Genomic DNA, 22324 nt, shown 5'->3' on the forward strand with positions numbered 1-22324 from the left:
CACCCGATTCAAACGTCAGACTTCAGCAGAGCTTGATGACGAGCAGATCATTTGAATCAGGTGTGTTGGAGCAGGGACGCACCTGGAACACGTGATCAGGGGCCTCGAGGGCCAGGACTGAAAAACACCGTCCCGTCTGATTGTGATTGTTTCTGTAAACTCAGATAAAATCAGACAAATGAAACACAGAAGACCAAAGAAGATTAAGGTTGTATTGTTTCAGCTTCAGGGTTTCATCACTTTCTTCAAACTCCAAACAAAAAGGTGCTTTATTTCAATATACAACAAATCTGTCGCCGAGAATTCAACACTTTGTTTTACCTCCACGCTCCAACCTGAAGAGCTTAACGTCATCATACTACTACAGCTTCATCTCAGCAAGGTTCTGGAGAAAACTACCAGCATATTGATTCGACTATGGCTACAGCGACACACAAATCAGAACATGTTCAGATCCGCTGGAGTTGTAACAGCCAGAGCATATTCACATCATTCAGAACGATGGCATTAGATAACGAGACTAATCTGATTCGTTGTCGTTTGGATAATTTCTAAATGTTCAAAACTCTTCCTATCACATTCCTACTCCTGTGGGCGACACCTAGAGAGACATGCTTGACCTAAAGCAACCACAAGATGTCAGCCTTTCACTGTTTCTAAGCACAGAGCTGAAGAAATGTTCCAACTCTTCGTACCTACAGGTTCTACAATACTGTACATTTCTACACACGACATTAACAAAATCTGACACGTCTAAATCCAGATCTTCCTCCATAAGACTAAGAAACAAACCGATTGAGGAGCTCAACGGAAATGCAGCAAATGTTCCAGTTGTTGAAAAGAAATGAGCACAGAGCGGGTGTCGGGTGACCTGGATGCCTTTCTCAAAGAGGATAAAACAATAAATTACTGAGCTAGAAAACCACTTACTTAAAATGAGCTCAATATGTTTCAATGTGTACAATCATAACAGTGAGCCAGCTCACCATGTCAGAGGTTTGAGTTCAGTCCAACACCTGCAGGTTTTGTCTTTTTGTCCACGTGTTGAGTCAAACGACTTCACTTCCTGTTGTCGTGCAGCGTTTCACATCAACAACGTCCACAGAAGAACTGAAGCTGATCCAAATAAGGCATCGAGACATTAGTACAAAAAATAAAACTGTAACTCTGCTAGCAAACATTTTACAAAGGCTGACTGAGCAACATGTTCTCTGCTCGAAGAAACGTTACAAAACTACAAAAAAAGTTTATTTTATTGTAAAGGGTGATGCCTCAGACGCCTGCACGCGTTTCACTCCCATCAAATTGATTTCTCAGTTATCTGAGACTCTTTAAGCCAAACAGGAAACAGTGTGGCTGTGACGGTGTATCTCCAGTTCCCTCAAAATATGGGAAACAAGCACAATTTCTCAAAATGCAAATAACACGCCTCGTGCACGAACTGTGAAAGCAGTGTGTGAGTCAGCGGGAGACATCGTGGTGCTGTGGGAGGCTTCCTCTGCACTCATTTGTAATTTCTCTGTGACTGAAACCACATTTACTAGTTTGCGCTGGGGAGCATTTCACTTCTATACATTTGGGGGATTAAAAACAAAACAGCCAAATTTGAGTCCCTGGTTTGGGTCATTAGATCCGACACTTAAATACAGAACCTGATGCTCAGGACCGTTTGCCTCACATGAAAACATGTTTAAAAATCTAAAGGTTTACCAAAATTAACACTGAGTCCTGAAATGGTTTAAAGCAGTTATTGCTTCACACTGATAATCTGACTGATAAATTACACTTGAATGGTTACATGAATGGTAACCCGCCTAATCTGAACCTTTACAGAACCTGTCCAGAGCCAATTCATGCCACAGACACATCATCCAGGGCACAGAATCATTTCATGAAGTGTCTGTAGCCTGTGTTTCCTCTGAGGCTTCACTCAAGTCCTGGTTCAGGTTCCTGTCGGTGGTCAGAGCTGAGGCCTGCTCCAGCAGCTGGACCAGGTACTTGTCCTCAGCCCTCTCAGCTGCAGACAGACTCTCAGACTGAGCCAGGCCCGAAACCGGTGAGGTCGCCTGGGCTACGGGCGCCGAAACAGTCCGCGGGACCTTATAGGAGGACTGGTCGGTGTCGAGAGCTGAGCGAGTGGTCACAAAGGAGTCGTCTGTGGAGACTGGATCTGCATCCTCCATCTCTGTCCCATCATCCGGTGCTGAGGGATCTGCTGTCACTACAGCCTGACCTGCTGGGGGCTGGTAAGGCGGAGGCCCCATCAGCGGGGAGCCGTCGGGCGTGAGCGGGGCCTGGCTGTGGATGATGATGGGGTCTGGGGAAGGCAGCGGGGCCTCTTCATCATCCACAGCGTCGAGATCCCTGGGGTCCTTGGAGGGGCTCTGGTCTGGGGATATGGAGTCAGGCTGGTGGGAGATGATGTGGAGGCTCAGGCCGGCTCTGGGGAACCCGCTGGCTGAGGACGGCTTCCCTCTGCTGGGACTCAACGGCAGCTCCTGACCCAGAGGCTTCCGAGGCAACTCCTCCGGCTTCCCTGAGAACAGAGCAGGTGCATAAAGGATGTTGAGAAGACAAAGCACTGACCTGAATACGACCAAACTCAGCTAAGTCAGTACTGAAGCCTCTCAGCGCTGTGTGCAGCTGTGTACCTGGAGGAGGAAGGTCCAGCTTCATCTTCCTCAGCTCAGTCATGGAGGCCTGAAGCTGCTCGATGATCACGTCGTCGCTGTAGAAGAACGTCTGAGCGATCCGCTCCTGCAGGAACTCTCTGAGCTCCTCCAGAGACATCTTCAACATACGCTCTGCACGCACACACACACACACACACACGCACACACACACGCACACACACACACACACACACACACACACACACACACACACACACACACACACACACACACACACAGTCACAATCAGTTTTTAAATGTTTGCTCCAAACCAGGTCTTTCTGATTACTGTCCAAAAACACAATTTAACCTTCAATCAGAACTATAACTTTAATTTGTTGAACGATCCCTTTAAGCAGACATAAAAATGGCTGACCCTTTACACTCTGACAGCTGAACATCATCAAACACACCTGATTTCAGTATTTTATTAAAAGGCTGAACTAGATGATGAAACCTGACTGAACAATGTGTTTGTGAGCTCGATGCTCATGTTCGTGTGGTGACTGTCCGTCTGCTTACTCTTGTGTATCTTCAGGATGGTGTAGGACATGGCGGTGAGCAGTCTGTCTCCCTCCAGGATGAAAATGTCCCACAGGCGAAGGGTCAGCGTGAACGGCGTCTGCAGGAACACGAACACATCAGGTCACCATATCGCCGTGAGTCAGTTGGATTTGTTTATGCCGGCGGTTTGACATATCTGCAGTCCTCCCCCTGGCCGGAGTCAGGAGGTTTGTTTGGTTCTTTCCCAGACCTCAGAGGCCCGCGGGCCCCTCCGAGCCGAGCGACTCAGCGGGACGGAGAAGTGCTGACAGCGGCTGAATCCTGCCAGACCACCACCACAGGATTGTGGGCATGCATTGGAGGAGACTAATAGCAGTTTAGCTTAACAGCTCTTAATGCTCTCTTCTAATGCAACGTCCCAGAGCTCAAATAACAGCAGGATGCTTTAATGCTGAAATCATCTAAAATCATCTTGAAAAAGGAAATCTGACACATTCTCTGGTCGTTCTGGGAAACAACTGTCTGTTGTGTTTTTTAGGTTGAACTTCCCAGAAATCACGTGTCGATCAGGCCAGTAGTGTTTCCTGTTGATAAAGTTTGAGGTTCTGTAGACGGAGATCTGATCTGGGCTGAGCTAATAATGTTAATGGTTTGAGTCTAAAAACATTTCTGGAGCTTCACAGTAAAACAGCGTCGCAGCACTCTGCTAAAAACTGAAGAGACTTGATTTAAAACGGAAAAACAACCAAAGAAACATCAGATGTCTGCAAAGTCTCAGCTCGGAGATCATAAATCGATTTGAGAAGACGTCATTTAGTCTCCACTGCAGCTGCTAAGCTAACAGTGTTAGCACGCACCCCATCTGAAGTGGATGCACGAGCTCGACCGCACACTGAGGGTGTAAATAAACTCCTTTCAAATCAATTTGGGATCTCAAGTCTTCCACAGCCAACATTTGTAGCCATTTTGGTTTTTTTTGAGCCAGTTGTGACCATATTTGGACAAGAGGGTGGAGCTGGGGAGGATCTCGTGATTGTCAATCACAAGGTAGCCACGCCCGATAGCATCCCCTGCTTTATCGTCTATTTTACTGTAAATGGGACCATAATTTACTAAATGAACATCATGAAGACTTGAAACTCATCAGGTATCAGCTCATTTTCTCATAAGCTTACATATAATCGGACTTATTTATGACACCAGTGGTGTCGCCCCCTGCTGGTTTTCAGCATTTCGACCTGAAAGCTCTGTCCATATTCTGTGCAGTCAGTCATCTAAAGCTAGTTCTTCTTTCCTTTCTGGTTACTGAAGAGGAATCCCTCATTTTTATGGCGCTGTGTCTGAATCCTGACAGGAACCTCGAGGAGCCTGATTCAAAATCTCTTGATCTTCAGGGAGAACTCATCAGGAGGTGCTCAAGGACAGGTTCACCTTTTCTTATCTTAACACAGCAGGTGCTGAGACAACAGCTGATGCAAAGATCAGATTTCATTTTAATCGAGCTGTAATTTAATTATTGTTACCTTCAGATAAGACGGAGCTGATGAGCTGCTTGTACTTTAAATCTGATGAGTTTATGTTATAACCTGGAGGTGAGATACAGACTGAGAGATGGACTCGTGGACCGGGCAGGTTTCTCACCCTGTCGATGAAACACTGGAGGAACCACTTGGTGCTGTAGATCCCTGCAGACATCTGCTCCCTGTCCTGGAGAGAGACGCAGAGAGACAATCAGCAAATATCAAACTGCCAGCGAATCACATTAAATGTCACAAATCTGAATTCTTGTCTTCGCCCTCATTTTCTGTTCTGACACACTTGTGTAACAGTGATCTCACCAGATGTTTCTTCAGTTTGGGGATGAGTTTGGAGATTATCTGATCATGATGTGCCTGGAATCGCTGAAGTTTGGGAAACCCGGGAACAAAAAATCCTGAAAGAAGAAGAGAGGAGGGAGGCACTTTTTAATCCCTCTTAATACGAATCCAAATCTCTCTCCACAAGCAGCGCAGCCTGTCACCAGCTACAACGCCCCGAGAGGAACCCGACTTCAACATGTGTTGTGTTTTCTGAGCAGCACTTCATCTTCTAACGTTCAAACTCAGATCAGATCGCTGCGACGTCTCACCGTGCATGCCGTGTTTCTGATTGGTCAGCAGCTGCGACAGGGCCCAGAAGGCGTCTTCCTCGTTCATGAACATCAGCAGCAGGGCGGCGATCTGACTCATCCCCTGGCAGTAGCTCACCTCCTGCAGGCGGCGGGACAGAATGAAGGACAGTCACATGACGGGTTGAACACAGGCCCGGCTGTGATTCGGCACGGGACGAGTGACCGTCAGTTATCTCAGAGAAATACAATGTGCAGAGTGAACATCACTGACGGTCGATCATTTGTACAGACAAAAGACATTTTTGGTTTTTGCTGTAATATCTAAACAACGGCTGGATGGACTGATATGAAATGTGGTTCAGATGTTCATGTTCATCATCAGCTTTTTAATGTTTACAGTACTTTGGTTTATGACCACATATCTGCAAAACCTACATCCAGCTCCAGGTTTATTCAAATAATCAGGACAACAAACATCATAATGAGCTCAGGAGCAAAATACTGACAGGTTTCCCTCAGTGATCCCAAACTGGTGACAACAACAACAACTACAACAACTAAACCTGTTCTGGTCCAAAGCTCGGTACCCTGGTACTCAGAGCACCAGATCTCGATCAGCAACTGCACGGCTAACTGAGCTAACTAGCTAAAGACAGCTACAGTTAGCAGCAGTTAGCTGTTGCTCTTGTGATTTGCTGTTTTTAATTGATAGGCGGCAAATTCTTACATATTGCACCTTTAACATGTTGTTCTGTTTTGGAAGTGGACCTGAATGAAAACACTTTTAAAGAAATTACATAAACGTTCAACAGCAGAGCTTTATTTTAAACAACGTGTTATATTTCTAACGAGTTATTGTTTAGATGTTAGTCGTTAACTAACTGTGTTAATGATGATGAAGAAAAAACTGTCTTTTCTATCTTTTGCAGCAGCATTTAAAGTCGTGTACAAAGTAAAATGATCATGTTAACCGTGTTTTAAAACGGGCGGACCTGGACCGCAGTTCGAACCAGAATTATTGACGTTGCCTGATATAATGATGGTTTAACTTCTTGGTTCTCAGTTAAACATCTGAAACGATGAGCCTCTGGAAACTGTTTCTTTCCACCAGCTGTGGATCTAAAACTTGCAGAGATAATAAAGTTCAGCCTGCAGCTTCAGAAAGCAGATCAGTGATCAGATTCATGAGATGACCTGTCAGCTGGCTTCAACCTCAGAACTGAACTCATATGATAGAAGAAGCACACTGAAGTACTGAATGAGCCTCTGCTCTGCTCAGGAAGAGACGAACTGAGATCAAGATTTTTATCATTCAAATTGAGTTAAACTGGTATTTGAGTGTCTCATGTGATGAAGGAGAAGCAGCCACTTACTGTGTTGTAGACTGAATATGCAGACAGGACGTGGAACAGAGACTGCTGCCTGCAGAGACGAGAGGAGAGAAAGACTTACACGACTTATCAACACATTTGTGAATGATACCGTTTACTCTAACGTGTGCAGAGAGTTATTACAGATATGGGATGTCATTTTGGAAAAGGAGAGAGGGAAATAAACTCTTCATCTGCTTGAACTGGGCCATGAATCACACACGATGTTTGTGAGTTTAAAACATAATGTAGGATGTCGTTAAAGTCACAGTTTGTCGTAAAGATGAAGTGAAACGTCATCTTGTTTCGTGTGAAACCGTCTCATCAACGCCAACATGGCCGTCACCCTGTCACAGGAAGAGAACTGACCTTTTTAAATAATCGAGCAGCCTTGGACGCAGCGATCAAACACTGATTAATTATCAATACTTGAAAACCTGCTGATGTTTTCTCGTTGTGCACATTTCCCTCAGCTTCCCAACGCTCAGTTTGCACTTGACTATTACGTGTTTGTCCTTTTCTCTAATAAACTCAAAGTAATGTGAATATATCTATTTAGAAATGTCTGACTGCAGCCATTTCTGCTTCACGCCGACACAGCTCTCCTCAGGGAGAAAAAAACAAATAAAAACATATTTTTTGGAGGTAACTTTACACAATAACTGAAATAATATTACAGAAATCCTTTTACAAACATGTAATATTACTCTGTTTCTGCTTAAAGAAGTATATTACTGTAACAAGTTACTTTTGTAGTGTTACCTCGAACCCCGCTGAGAGTTAACTACCATCATGTGTCCTGAAAAAATAGAAAAAAAATAGTGACTAAGTGTCAGAAACATCCAGAGACTTCAGTTCAGATTGTTCTGCCTTCTACGGGAGGTCTCACTGTTTAAACTGGACCCGACTTATAAATAAACCCACTGAGAACAGAGAAGATAACACAACAAGCACAGGGAACATAAAACACACAGAACAGAACCTGGAGAACAGAGAACAGAACCTGGAGAACAGAACCTGGAGAACAGAACCTGGAGAACAGAACCTGGAGAACAGAGAACAGAACCTGGAGAACAGAGAACAGAACCTGGAGAACAGAACCTGGAGAACAGAACCTGGAGAACAGAGAACAGAACCTGGAGAACAGAGAACAGAACCTGGAGAACAGAACCTGGAGAACAGAGAACAGAACCTGGAGAACAGAGAACAGAACCTGGAGAACAGAACCTGGAGAACAGAACCTGGAGAACAGAACCTGGAGAACAGAGAACACTCGCTATAAAAAGGTTCATTTCTGCAGGGCCGCTGAACTCCTATTAAATATTGAAAGGTTCTGCTGCCCCAGACTTTCCACTGCCGCCCCCGAGCAGGCCTGCGGTCTATTAAACTGTCAGTGACATCACTCTGTGACCGGATCAGGTTCCATGCAAACCCAAAACGCCATCCAGAACACGGCCTGAACACCTCTCTCACACTCGGCGCAAGTTCATACCGAGGTCGGAAAAGAATCACAGCCTCCACCACAGTTTGTGTTCTTAAACCAGCACATAAAACCTTCTGGTTCTGAGCTGAATAACAACCAGGAAACAAACGAGGGAAGAGAAGAAGTATGTGGACACCTGACTGGGTCGTGTTTCTGAACCTCAAGGAAAAGAATGTGAGTCCGAACGTTTGGCTCTGATGTAAATTAATGACAGATGGAGAATTTGTCTGGAGACTGAAGCGTTCGTTTGAACACTGAGAAACTTACTTGACTCCGAAGCGATCCATGAACATGATGTGGTTCCTGAAGGTCCGGTTGATGTCCAGGTCGATCTGTTTGATCTCAGATGAGTACCGCCGGGCCTGCTCCTTCATTTTCTGAAGGACGAGTGGAACAGAACAGAGATTATTACCTGGTTTAAAAACGTGGTTTGATTAAAGGCTTTAGAAGAAAGCAGTTTTATGCCAACTAAGCACAAAAATCACTATAAAAATCACTTTATTTTGAAAATTCAATGATATAATCATCCACTCTGCTGTGCTGAAATCTGCCGGGCCGGTTTATACCGGGCTCGATCACGTCTCCTGCATCTAATCTCTTCCTGCTCCGTCTCATTTCTTGATGCTTGAAGAACATCATCTGTGTTTTCACCTCATACTTTCCCTCGTTCTCCTTCTTGGACCGCTCCACGTCCAGCATCAGGGCCCAGGCCCGGCCTTTGAGCTGCAGGGGAATGCCCTTGTACACCCGTTTCACCATCTAGACAGCGGAGCGCAGAAGCAGAGATAAACAGTGGGCGAGCAAAAAAAAGCCAGAAGGTTTCAGAGAGCTGACGCTGTGAAGCGTGAGTCACCGGGAAAGTTTAACCGCCTACAGTTCGCCTACGACAGATCCACAGGAACAAAGACAAAGTTTCTCACATGTGAAACATATTCAGTGAACACACACAACAGCAGGTGTGTGTGTGTCGGACCTGGTTTGTTCACAAGGATTTTAAAGGGATTTAAATGATGTGTTTTATGTTGTAGAACAAAAACGTGACATTATGAAGTGAAAGTGAAATAAAAAAGACTAACTACCATCAGCGAGGTTGTTTTCACCTGTTTCTGTTTGTTTGTCTGCTTGTTTGTCTGTTTGTCAGCAGGATTACACAAAAACTACTGAACAGATTTCCACCAAACTCGGATGGAGGAAGAGTCTCAGCCCAGACGGACTTCATTAACTTCTGGTGCGGATCAGATAAAGAGACGGACCCGGGGTTTTTTTAATTTGGGAATAATGCGTAATGGATCTCCAAAAATCAGCTGTGTTGAGGTGGCTGGTAACTGTGAGCGAGAACAATCTGATGAAACATCTGGATCCGTCAGGCTTCAAGATGTTTTATCTGAATGACTGATTGAAAGCAGACTGTTTGAAATAAACATAAATATCATAAAGCATAAATACATCGTACAAAACTCAACTGCTACAACGAGAATGAGGATGAAAGAACATTTTATAATACTGAGTTGAGTTTTGCTCGTTTCTTAAATCATTTTACAAATTAATTTATGTATTTTCCACGATGTCTCATGTGACTATTTATTTCCTAATCATTTATTTATTATATCAAACACTTTGAAGCTCCACATATTTCAGATGACTGTCAGCTGTTTCTGTTGTTGGATGTGAGGTTGCTGAGAGACTCAAACCAAATCTCTGAGCTGAAACAGACTAAAAACGTCTCAGCAGAGTTTCTACAAGCTTCGACTTCACATCACACAGTGAAATAATAACGGAGCTCACATGAGAAATATTAGCAGAGCTTTACTGTGTCAGCGATGAATGTTTCTGAGTGTAGGTTGGAAAAGTGCTCGTGTGGGCGGTGGTTTTCCCCTCCAATTATCTTCTAGTTGACTCATATTTTAGGGATTACGTGAAGCTCTGATCCAAGTTCTTCAGAATGAGTGAGCGAGTTCTGCAGGAATCCGGTGTGTCGCTACAGGAAACTGTTGTTGGACTCAACACTGATTCATTCTGCGTGTCCTCACAGCTAACAAGTGTCAGAAAGCAGCGCCCACTTTACATACTCGTCAGTAATTATCTGAAGTAATAATAATAATAATAATAAGGCGTGTTGAATGTGTGCTGGAGTCAGATCTCTGTGGGCTGCGACTCACTCGGTCGCTGTTCTTGTATTTATCCCACTTCTTCACCATCTTCAGCCACTTCTCTGCTCGCTCGATCTCCAGCTGCTTCCTCTGTGAAGGAGACAGGAGCTGGTGTCAACATGCTACAGGCCCGTCAGCTCTACAGCTGTCTGATAGTTTCCATCTTTACCTTTTCCTCGTGTGCAGTCGGGGCCGGCAGCTCATCCTCACTGGAAAACATAATTGAATAAAACAAACCGTCAGGCTGAAACACTGAGAGTCGCCCCGACACAACACAAGGAGGGAGGAGAACGGAAAGACTTACTGCATGAAGCCGAAGCGGTCGATGACTTTGTAGATGCTGTAGTCGGCATCTTCCCAGGGGTCGATCTCCACCCCGCCCTGCCTGCCCTGGAGACACACACACACACGCACACACACACACACACACACACACACACACACACACACACACACACACACACTTATTGATACAGATTATATAAAACATGTCAGTATGTGTTACTGAACCTTCGACACAAAAAGTTAAACTAAAATCTAAAATCAATTGTCTTTATTGTTATTCTGCAGCCGGAGAGGAGAACAACCTGAGAACAGCAGCTGGGGGGTTTAAAGCCTTGCTCAAGGGCACCTCAGCAGGAGCACTGCTCTTTCTAACAAGACTTAAAATCTACAGCTAACCCGAAAACAACATTGTTCAAACTACTGAAATAAGGTCCATGAGGTCCGGTTGAGGGGGCGGGACCTGTCAGCCTTAGCTTTACTTTGCTCAGCCATACTTTGAGCTAAGCATGCTAGCATGCTAACACAAGCACTGCACTGTTAGGGTACTTTACATTTAGTTATAGCACACATGTGTCTAGCAGATGTTGGTGTGAGTTTCGTTGGAAAGACGTTGTGTAGCGAGACGTTGGCATTTGGTTGATGTCGTCTCAATCAGCAAACGTTCCTCGTACTCCATCTTTCCATCTGTAAGACGTGTGTGTGTGTGCTGTCTGGGAATATCATCTTTTTATTAGCCCGTGTTAAATAGTAACAACAATGCTAAATGTGGTTAGCGTGCTACATTTGGTCATTGGGGCGTCGTTATGGATCCCACTGCTGTTCTTGCTACTCTGCCTCTGATTGGCTCGTCCTGATATTCTTTCCCTGACCTTAACCAATCTCACTCCTCACGCTTAAACTTAACATACATGGCCAATGAAGAGAACCAATCAGAGACCCAGATGGGCGGGTCTCAGGAAGAAAATCAGTACTATCCATTAAAACACATCATTGGGATTCATCCTTTGGATATCATGAATATCTGTTTTATGGAAACATCTGGGCCAAAGAAAAGTGGTGGAGCGACCGACTGACAGTCACACTGAACACATGACACATGCTGCGTGCACACTGCTGAGTCCAACAATAGAAATGGTGCACGTGCACATGCACACAAACTGAACCCTGACAGAGTCCTCATACAGCAGGAGCAGTTTGCACTCAGAGGTTTCAACACTAACAGCTTTAATAAACTGCAGCAGCAGGTAACACGACAGTCAGACGGTCCAACATGCGATCAGAATCTGCATTAAGCAGCACAAAGTTCAGAGCGATGTTTGTATCATGGAAAATCCATTTAGGCTTCAATCTGGTCCCAGTGTTGACACAACAGAGAGGGAACTAATCCTCCCACAGCCTACCGGAGAGGCTTCTCACTCCGCTCTGAATAACAACACCGCTGTGTGGTTGGCTGCATGTCTGGAAAGCAGCCAATCAGCCTCCTGCTCTCAGCGAGGGGAGCGAGGGTCAGATTGTGCACACGGAAACTGTTCGGCTTCTTCGTGGTTGAGTCGACTCTCTGAGCCCGGAGGCACCGCGAGTGATGTCAGCGTCATGAAAGTGAGAGGACTAAAAATACTTCCTCACTGAGGGTGTCAGAGACACACACAGTGTTTCAGAACCAGATCAGAGACACATTCATTTAAATCTCTCATGCTAATGTGATACTACTGAAGACAAAAATACGACCCAGAGAATGATCTGAGTCAGAAAAGGACGAGTGAGACACAAGAAGGAGAACAAAGAATCTCACTGATTCTGAATTAAACTTATTAGTAATCACGGAGACCGATGAGCAGGATCTGGAACTGATGTGAAGTTACAGTAAAAATAAAACATCTTATTGAGAAAATATAGAATAACCAGAGAGGGAATGTACTCTTTTCAGGTACTTCACTCGGGTATTTCCATTTCCTTCCACTCCACTGCATTTATTTGATCATCTTAGTTACTAGATTCACATTATTCAGAGTTGCTGTTACTTGCGACGTGTAACCAATCAGACAGTGTTGTTGCATCAAAGTATTGTATTTTTAAAATTATTTACTTTATCAGCAACCGGACACAAAAAACACGGATACTAATAATCTGAAAAAAGATGAATATTGGCTCTGATAATTAGTCTATCCCTAATTTAAATTTAAAAAACAACTGACAAAAAAAAAGTCTTATCAGAAGATCTTGTCACTGCAGCAACATCTCATGTCCCGTCTCAGCACGTGAAGTTATCTACAGTAGCCACGTGGCAAGATGTCGCTAAGAGTGCCGAAGGATGAGTCCTAAAACCCAGAAATGAGTTTTCACCTTTGCACTTTTGGTCTCCTTCTCTTAAGTCTATGTGTTTCAGTGAAATGCCTTAAAATAAGGTCTGATAGGCTGATATTGGATATATAGGTCAGGCTCTGATAACAGCCACATTTCACTGTGGTAAAATGCCTTTTTACAACAGCTTGAGTCAAATTAAGATAACTAAGTTCAGAGGACGCTCGGCGAGGAATCCAAGAAAAGCTCAAGAAAAAAAGAGCAAAAGATCCGACATCGATACACGAGGTTATCATCCACTGCTTTTGTGTTGAAGCCACGACACTCTGTCATTAAAATGTATTGAAGAAAGTGTTTCTTTAATTCATCTGTTGGACATGAGATGATTTACAGTCACAACATCTGCCTTGTTTCAGCAGAATAAGGAGGACGCAGAGAGCAGGGTGTGTCAGAGCCAGGGAGCTGGAGGAAGGTTAGCTCGCGCTCTATGAAACCTGCATTAAACCTTCATGTATCTGTGGCAGATTTTCCTCCTGGGATAAACAGCTGATCTTCCTCCAGCCCTGCTCCTCCTCCTCTCTGCACTCTGCTGTAAACCAGCATCCGACACAGAAATCATAACGACCGGGACTCCAGCCAGCCCCCGGAGGTCGGTGTCAAGTCAATCGCTGCACAGTGTGTCACAGCTGTTGCTATGGCTAGACAGAGCAAACCCTCCACCACCCCCACCATCACCGCCACCCCCACCCCCACCCCTCTGCTCCGAGCTGCCGAGCTAAATTTAACCTCATCTCCACCCCCCCCACCCCCCGTTCAACTGTGCATCAGCACTTTCACCACTCGAGCATCCGGTGAAGAGGCTTGTTGTTCTGAGTAAAGATGCAGAACGTCAGACGGCTTCGAGAAGCTTCACACTCGTCACGACTTCTATCCTGAAACGTGACAACATCTGTTTCTGTCAGTGTCATTATAACCTGATTTAGACAAAACATCTGGGAATTATCTCAAATCACAGCTGGTCTGATGTGGACAAACATGATCCCTCAACATGACGGGGGTCACGCAGGTTAGGGTTAATAATGATAATAATAATAATAGTAATAATAATAATAACAATAATAATAATAATAATAATAATATTCACCAAAATAAAGACTCCAGAGTTCAATAACAAATACCAGCCTTCAGTGATCAACAATAAACAACAAAAGATAGAAATTCAGTTTGTTAAAAAGTTCAGTTTCTCAAATCTGTCCAGAGTGAACCCTCTCCACAAACAAATCAATAAAGGATCTCTGAATAAGAAAATAAGCCAACATGTCCGACGCTGTCAGTTTCCTCTGGTACCAGTCAGCTGATCGTCGTCATCACACAGGAGAAGAGTCTGGAAGCTAAGCTAGCTGCAGGGTAATGCTAAGCTAGCTGCAGGCTAATGCTAAGCTAGCTGTGTCATCTTAGAAGTATTTTTAAAGTGAGAAAAAAATACTGGGATGATTGAATTTGAAAGCTAATTTTGATTGATTTTTGATTGAGTGGCATGTTAGCTAACATTAGCCTCAAGGGCTACAGTGTTTAGTGTTGCTTGGCAGCACCGTCAGCTGCTCTTGGAGGCCTCTCTCATTGGTTGTTGTGGTCCAGCTCGGACAGTACCGATGTAATCATCCAGATTATAACTATCAAACATGTCCGATATTATCGGGTCGGCCCCGATGAGTCTGTGAACCGTTCAGGAAGCAGACTGGATCTGTAAACCCGCTCACATCACCAGAACATCTGAGCCAAGCAGCATGTTTTCACAGGCGCTGCACTGGTGATGATCATTTATTGATCGTCACTGGGGAAACTGGCTCGAGACTAAAACTGTGAAGAGAGGCAGATTTCATCGTCTGCATTTAGTTTGAAGTTCTGTCACTTTAAATATTTTCTGCCAGGTTTTTAATGTTAGTTTCAGTTTCAGTCAGTTTTCATATATCTGGTCATCATTCTCCAATCACACCAAACCACACGCTCAAACGTATTATTACACAACGTGTTATTAATGCTCTGTGGCAGCATACTCACATCCACCCACACACACACACACACACTCGTGGTGTGTATCCACACATGCAGAGATGCACTGCACACAAACCACACAACACACGTTTGAGTTCACACTCTCGTCCTCCTCAGAGTGTCTGTTGGTTTCTTTAACCACAAAATCAACCACGTGTGACTCCGTCCTACAGAAAATCACACACAACACAGGAGAGGATGTAACGACACACAAACCACCCTGCAGCACTGATGATGCTGATGACAGGATAACTACAGCAGAGAGGATGATAAGACATTTTCACACCTCCATGATAAAATGAAAGATAAAGAAAATGTTTTTACAGAGTGAATCATGTAAGAAAACCACAAACTCACCGTAGCATATTTCAAGATGATATCAGCACGTTCCTCTGCTATAAGAGTCTCAATGTCTTTCTTCATGTCAATATCTGTAGAAAGAGCAAAGTAAAGAAGCGTGTGAGCCGGAGAACAACAACAACAACAACAGCTCAAGATGAGTCAGAAGAAAAACGAGCACAGCTGATTGATGTGGGCGACAGCTGGCATCCGAACCGACAGGATGAGCTGGCAGGCCCGTGAATCTGAAGCACATTTCTGATTGTAATGACTTCATCACACAGAGGAAACACAGCGCTCAGCTGTTGGTTACATGATGCGTTTTAACATTTACTGAAAATGCAGAAGAGAAACATGATTTAAAGGAACAGGTGAAGTTTCATAGTCCACAAAACCTTCACAGCGAAACAGCGTTGAAGCATCGTCCAAACGCCAATTCTCTCAAACCGATTTGAAAGCTCAAAGTGAAGTAGCTTCCTGTTAGCACTGACTCGTGTATGAACAGACAGCCATCACTGGATTACTTTGACACTGGAGAAAACGTAAAAACATGACTTTTCTCAGGCAAGTTCTGCACATGTGCAGCAGATTCATGGAGTCATCATCTCCTCCCCACATGCTGAAGGAGAGTCAGGTGAAGCAGCTGGAAACCACACAATCACATGGCTCCGTACAGCTCGTCGGCTGTAATCCAAGTATCTCCAGCTCCAACAACCAAGTCTCCAGCTGCTTCAGGTGTTCAGCAGAATGCTGCAACTCTGTTTTACTGTGAAGCTCCAGAAATGTTCTGTGGACTACGAGACTGAGGAGATAAAGACTGAATTTATATTTTGTGGTGAACTGTTCCTCCTTGATTAGTTTGGTCTCCACCAGGACGAACATCAGACCTTTCTGAAGATTTGAGACGTGGTCATCGAGCCAGATCTCCAGAACTGGGTCATGAGTGGGCAGAGTTGTGCAGGTTTGACAGCCAGAGATGGGTAACATGAGAGAGCTGGACTGAGCGTGCTGCAGGCTGCAGTAATATAAACCTCCTGGGAACGATCAACCTGACAGCGTCCGTGTGACTGAAGCCTCCACCACCACCACCACCACCACCTCCACCTCCACCCAGCCTGCTGCATGATACCTGCTCACACAACAGATCCTCGTGTTGTGAGTCACAAAACTAATCCCACAGTTTACAGCGAGGCATTAATCTGTTTCAAACAGACGACCCCACTAACTAAAGGCTGATGACACATGTATAATGCAGTACAGTTCACATTGTGGTTCAACAACATGGATCGAGGCCACTTTTGTCTCTTTTACAACGACGCACAAAACCCCAGCGGGAGCCGGACGGGTGCAGCTAAATCTTCCCCAAACAAAGCAAAGAGGGTTTTAATCCCTCATCTACAGCAGGACCCGGGGTGATAATCTGGACACGCAACAGGACACGCAAACCATCTGGATTAGGAATATCTGCAAAGCTGGATTATGCAACGAAAGCCTGTTATTCCACAAAGCAGGAACAAAGAGGAACAAAGAGCTCTGAGGACTAAAGACGAGCGATGGGTTCACTTTGTTCTGTCATCCAGAATCATGAAAGTACAGCAGCGCGCAAAAGCATCCGACTCTGGAGCCGAGGCTACGATTCACAACAAACTGATGCCAGGAATCATTGATCAGGCATCAAACCACACAAACTGATCATCAGACCACAGCTGACCTGTTGTCAGACTGTGTGATAACAACGATCCTACATGCCGTCAGACACGATCTCTGTCCCACTGAACGATATCAGCTGTGAGGGTTGACAGATTGTAGCGCGACGATCGTGGAAGCAGACACGTCATCAGTTTCATCATCAACGGCGTCGCTCTCGTGTTTGAAAATGTTTAAACGATGACGAGCGTGAAGCTGCACAACACTGGCGAGAAATGACACTGTGATATTTTGGTGTTCTGTGATATACAACTAAAGTAATCACACAGATGTAGTGGAGTAAAAAGTACAATATTTGTCTCCAAAATGTAGCTGAGTGCGAGTATTAGGCATCTGAACATAGAAATATTCCAGTAAAGTTAAGTTTAAAGTTAAAGTCAAAGTGCGGAGTACTTGAGTAAATGTACTTTGAATGTACAGTTTGAAAATCAACAGGAATTTTCTGCAGAAACTTGAATACTTCTACTTGGACATAATGAATCTTTTTACAGAAGGACTGAGGTGATTTTGTCAGAGCATTTCTACCGGGCCCTGCTGTGATCGATAAACTGATCGATGAATGATCGATGTGGATTCAGAGTCTGTTCGTCACTCACAAGCAACAAACTCACATTAATCCAAGAGCTGTTAAATCAGACTGAATGATCTAATATCAGACTTCTCCTGCAGAAAAGTTGCCTTGACTGACATCACACGTGAGAACGATCATGTTTGTTTTCATTTTCACTGAAAAACTATTAAAATCCTGAAACTGACATTTCTTTGGGTCAAACAAACATGTTTTGTTCCAGGACGTCTCTGCAGCGCTGCACTTCTTCACTATGATGCTAAAAAAATACTAAATGTGCAAAGTGAGTAAGAGGTTTGTTCTTAGCAGCAGCATTAGCATTAGCATTAGCTCTCCAGTCTGTTCTGCACTATTTCATGTCATTGCGAACGTAACGTATGTTTAGTTGCTAAAGCTTTACGTCAGCGGTCAGTGGATGTCCTTCACACTGAGACCCAAAGATTGAATCACGTTTCTCTCCTGACCGTCGGCTTTCATCTGGGACGGCTCGTGTTAAAGAGGCCGGCCCATCGTGTTTTGTCCCAGTTTGTGCGTCTGAATGTGGGTTAACCTGCTTCAATAATTCAGTCAGGTGGAGGATGGAGGTCGTGTCTGGTAGACGGTCAGCGACACAGATAAAGTGAGGACGATGGTGGAGCTGCTGTTTTGTCCGGCCAACAGTTTAAACACAGAAATATAAATATTCTCTGGAAACAGAGATGATGTTGCTGGTTTTCTTGTTAAACAACATAAATCTTTATTTATCTGTCAGAGTCATAATCTGTAGACAAAGTCAAACTCTTCCACAGCGCTGGTTTGGATTTAAAGTGCATATTTTCATCCAGACCACATTAAAGAAGTCGAAGTCATGTTGAACTTTTCACCACTACACGTCTGTCGTAGTCCGGCTGGTTTCAAAGCCAGCGAACAAAACAGATCTCCAGTTCTTCAAGATCTTCTGACTGTGATCGTCCCGAACATGAGAGCCCAACAACAACAACAACAACAACAACAACAACAACAACAGCTGGACTGCGACAGTGAAGTGATTGTTTAAATAATTTGCCGTCTGTCGGTCAGAATCTCAACATATTTACTTTCCATTCTGATGTTTTTCTGCCGTATGTCTTCATGTTGTCAGTCGTCTCCCTCTCGGAGCTGCTGACCCTGAAGGTTTTTTTTACTGGTTCTGTCCCGTCATGGTCTAAAAAGCTCCTGTTCTCTCCGTTCTCTCTGTAAACATCAGTGTCAGAATCTCTTCGGGTCGCTGTAACCCCTCAGACATTTGGATCTCGACATGTTTCACACAGAGACTTGAGACACTCGCTGGATTTCAGTCCTGCCTCAGAGTTTCCGATCAGCTGCAGAGGTTCGTGTAAAAAGGTTAAAGCTTACAGAAGCTTTAAATATGAGCTGTCATCTGAAGCATATGGCAGCGGCTGCATGTGGTCAGCGCACTAAATCACAGACGAGCGCTGGCTGGACTCCCAGTAAGAAGGGTGGAGGCCCAAACTGGGGGAGAGCAGAGAGACTGGACGGCAGCTCTTAACTCCACCTGACTGCCGGGCGGACGGACGGACAGACTGTCCTGAAGACACAGAAACTAAATGTCTCCAAACCTGAAGAAGAGTTTTAACTTCATCAAACAAACATCACAGGGGGGAGACTCGGGTCAGACGGTTGTTTGGTGGTCGGAGGTGAAACGTTCAAAGTGGGAACGAGTCTTTATTTTACAAATGCTGGAAAAACATGAACATCTGCGTTAAAGTAGACCAGAGAACACTGAACCAGCTGATATCACTCTGTTACTCCTTTTCCACCAAATGAGTTCTGGTTCTTGAACTGGTTCTGTTCAGTAGCAGAACATCGGTGCTATCTAAAGAACCAGACTGTGTTTCCATGTAATCCAGGACGCCTCATCGACAGGCTGTCGCACAACGGATGTAAATAAAAGTTGTCTCAAGATGGCGGCTCACATGGATCAGCTGCAGGCTTTTGTTCTGATATTACAGATGTTAGTTTGGACCAAATATTGACGGTTAGAAGATGTAGATGTCGTCTCCATCGTCTCCATCGTCTCCATCGTCTCCATCGTCTCCTTCATCTCCATCGTCTCCATCGTCTCCTTCCAATCTGTAGAATATCAGACGCCCGCTGCCGCCGTCACAATAACCTATTTTTTTGGTTTCAAGTAGGGTTGCAGTGATTTATAATTTTTAAGATACGGTCTGAGACGGTTATCAGAACGTACATTTGTTTATCAAAGGTACTGAATTCTACTTTGATAGTGTTAGTAAATATATCCAAGTATAATCAGCCCAGTCAGCAGTTAACGTTTCTCCAAACCGCAGATACGACCGAGGCTGACGTGCACCAACAGGGAGGGGATGGTGATGGGGTTATCACAGCCAACATGGCCGCCAAACGAGGTAACCTGTGAATTTTTTCATCCGATGTTGACCCGACAGAACCGGGTGTTTTCTGAAGGAGAGCGGGAGACATCTCCGTCTGTGATCGTGGAAACCAAAACATGATGTTTTCTGACCCTGACCGAGTGTTTCTGTGCCTGAACCTAACCGGAGCAGAAACACAGCGATGTGACGACAGAAACAGAAAATCAACCTGACGAATTTATCTGTCGAACATTTATTCTGATTATTCTGATTATTCTGATCTATTCCGAGTTTATATCGTGTTTTATTCTTTAAGGTTCATCATGACTGATAGTAATTATATTAATAACTGCGGTCAGACTGCGATGTATCTTCAGACAGTTATCGTAACGTTAAAATCACATCCAGAAACAACAACAACATTTTTATCATTACTGGCGTCAGTGTTTTATCGGACTGATAAATGAAGGGTTGTTCTGATGCAGCATGTAATCTGCAAAGTAACTAGTAACTAAAGTTGTCAAATAAATGTAATAGAGTAAAAAAAGTAGAAAAATCAGAAATGGAGAAACAAAAAAGTACTTGAGTAAATGTACTTAGTTACATTCCGATGGTTGCGACTCTGATGTAATCAATAATGATCAGTGAGGGTTTGATCACATCAGTTACACTGATTTATGTCTTTAATTAATAAAAAATGCTTTTAATTTGTTTTTGTCTAGAAATGGTTGACGGAGGCTTTTATTTTGTTAACTCCAGAACCACCACGTTGTGATCTTATTTACACTGAGCTCATCATCTTCATCATCATCTTCATCATCATCTTCATCATCAGCTCTTATAAATTCATCTCATCTGTTAAATGAAGAACCGTGAAGTGTTTTCTGGAGCTGTGAGCTCCCAGCAGGCCTGAACGCCGCTGCTGCCTTCACGCTCCCCTCCCGAGGGGACGCGTACAGCCCGGAGGAGATGGCTGGAGGATGCTGGTCCGGGTCTGCTGACGGTACGGACCCATCCGGCCCGGCTCTGGACCGGTCCGACCCCTCACACCGTCCTTCATCCCGCCGGTAAACAACCCGCAGCCGCCGGCAGGACGCGCCGCGGCGCCGGGGACGCGGGACGTCGCTGCAGCCTCACGCGAGCTCTGTTTTTATTCTAATGAGAATAATAAACAAAAGGAGGAAACGGGACGAGATGAACGAGGATGATCGCGGAGTCGTTACCGTGTCTGTCGGCTGGATCCGTGCGGGGACGCGGCTCCGGCTCCGCTGCGCATTCTCCGGGGAAAGTGCAGCTCCAGCAGAACAAACCACCGGGCTGACAACAAAAGCCTCCCTCCGTCAATCCATAGGTTAACCATCAGACAGCGCGCACACACACACACGCACACACACACACACACACACACACACACAGGATGCAGCAGCAGCAGCAGACGCGGGGACAGAGCAGCTCCTGGTCCGGGATCCGAGCAGCAGCGGCGGAGGCGCACTGAGCAGGCGCCGCAGCGTGGCACCAGTCAGCCGGGAGGGAGCGGAGACACACACACACACACACACACACACACACACACACACACACACACACACACACACACACACACACACACACACACACACACACACACACAGGTTCAGCAGGGCTCTCTCCTGCCGCCATCTGCTGGACAGACGCGGGACTGCAGCGACACGATGACCCAGCTGAGCGGTGAAGATGTCACATGAACATGATGTTCAAGGCTACTGGATCCAATCTGCAAAACAACAAACTGTACTAAAAAATAATTTGAAGATATAATAAAAAATATAAAGAGAGATGAAAAATAGAAAAATGTAGAAAAGACAATGGACAAAAAAATAAAGTCAAGTCACTGAAGAATAAACATGAAGAAGAAGTTAGAAGATTGTGGCTGAAAAACACAAAAAATACAAAATAAATAAAAAATAAAATGAAATAATTTGTGTTTATGTCTTTTCATTTTTCAGTGTCGGCGCTGGTGAAGTAACATTGAGAAATAAAACAAAGACATTATTTAATTTTATTGAGATATTTTATTTTGTCATCGTTCTGATGTGGAGAGCAGCTGTTTGAGGAGACCGACGCTAAAAGAGACGTGAAGAAACAAATGAGACCAAAACACGACAAAATCTAAATAATTGTGCCAACGTGACTTTTATAAATACAAATATTTTGTTCAGGTTTTTGTTTTCGATGATAAAATTCACTGTTCTGCCTCCAAACTCCATTAAATGTTACAATTATCATGTTTTAATTCACATATTATATATTTATTTGTTTATTTGCTGTTACTTCACCTTTTCAAATATTTATTTTTTATTACTTTAATTTGATTAACAGGATGGCAAATAAAACTAAGGCAGTGGTGAAATGTAACTAAGTACATTTCC

At 44.3% G+C, this 22324-nt stretch overlaps 1 protein-coding gene across 2 annotated transcripts; it reads right to left on the reverse strand.

Moving 5' to 3' along the window:
* Window positions 1-198: 198 nt before the first annotated feature.
* Window positions 199-21383, reverse strand: LOC140994206 (USP6 N-terminal-like protein). Of its 2 annotated transcripts, none has more exons than XM_073463760.1 (14): window positions 21140-21383; window positions 15288-15361; window positions 10594-10679; window positions 10459-10498; window positions 10299-10379; window positions 8791-8898; window positions 8407-8516; window positions 6660-6708; window positions 5305-5425; window positions 5015-5109; window positions 4818-4883; window positions 3195-3294; window positions 2652-2804; window positions 199-2536 (listed from the first exon to the last, which is right to left on the reverse strand). In XM_073463760.1, the coding sequence occupies exons 2-14, from the start codon at window positions 15351-15353 to the stop codon at window positions 1890-1892; spliced, it is 1722 nt and encodes a 573-aa protein (XP_073319861.1). In that variant the 5' UTR covers window positions 15354-15361; window positions 21140-21383; the 3' UTR covers window positions 199-1889. The 2 variants fall into 2 exon arrangements, with proteins under 2 accessions (XP_073319861.1, XP_073319860.1); XM_073463759.1 differs by lacking the exon at window positions 21140-21383 and adding an exon at window positions 16157-16277.
* Window positions 21384-22324: the final 941 nt, after the last annotated feature.

This window comes from Pagrus major, chromosome 4 (assembly GCF_040436345.1).
Source record: "Pagrus major chromosome 4, Pma_NU_1.0".
In the NCBI taxonomy this organism is placed as follows: domain Eukaryota; kingdom Metazoa; phylum Chordata; class Actinopteri; order Spariformes; family Sparidae; genus Pagrus; species Pagrus major.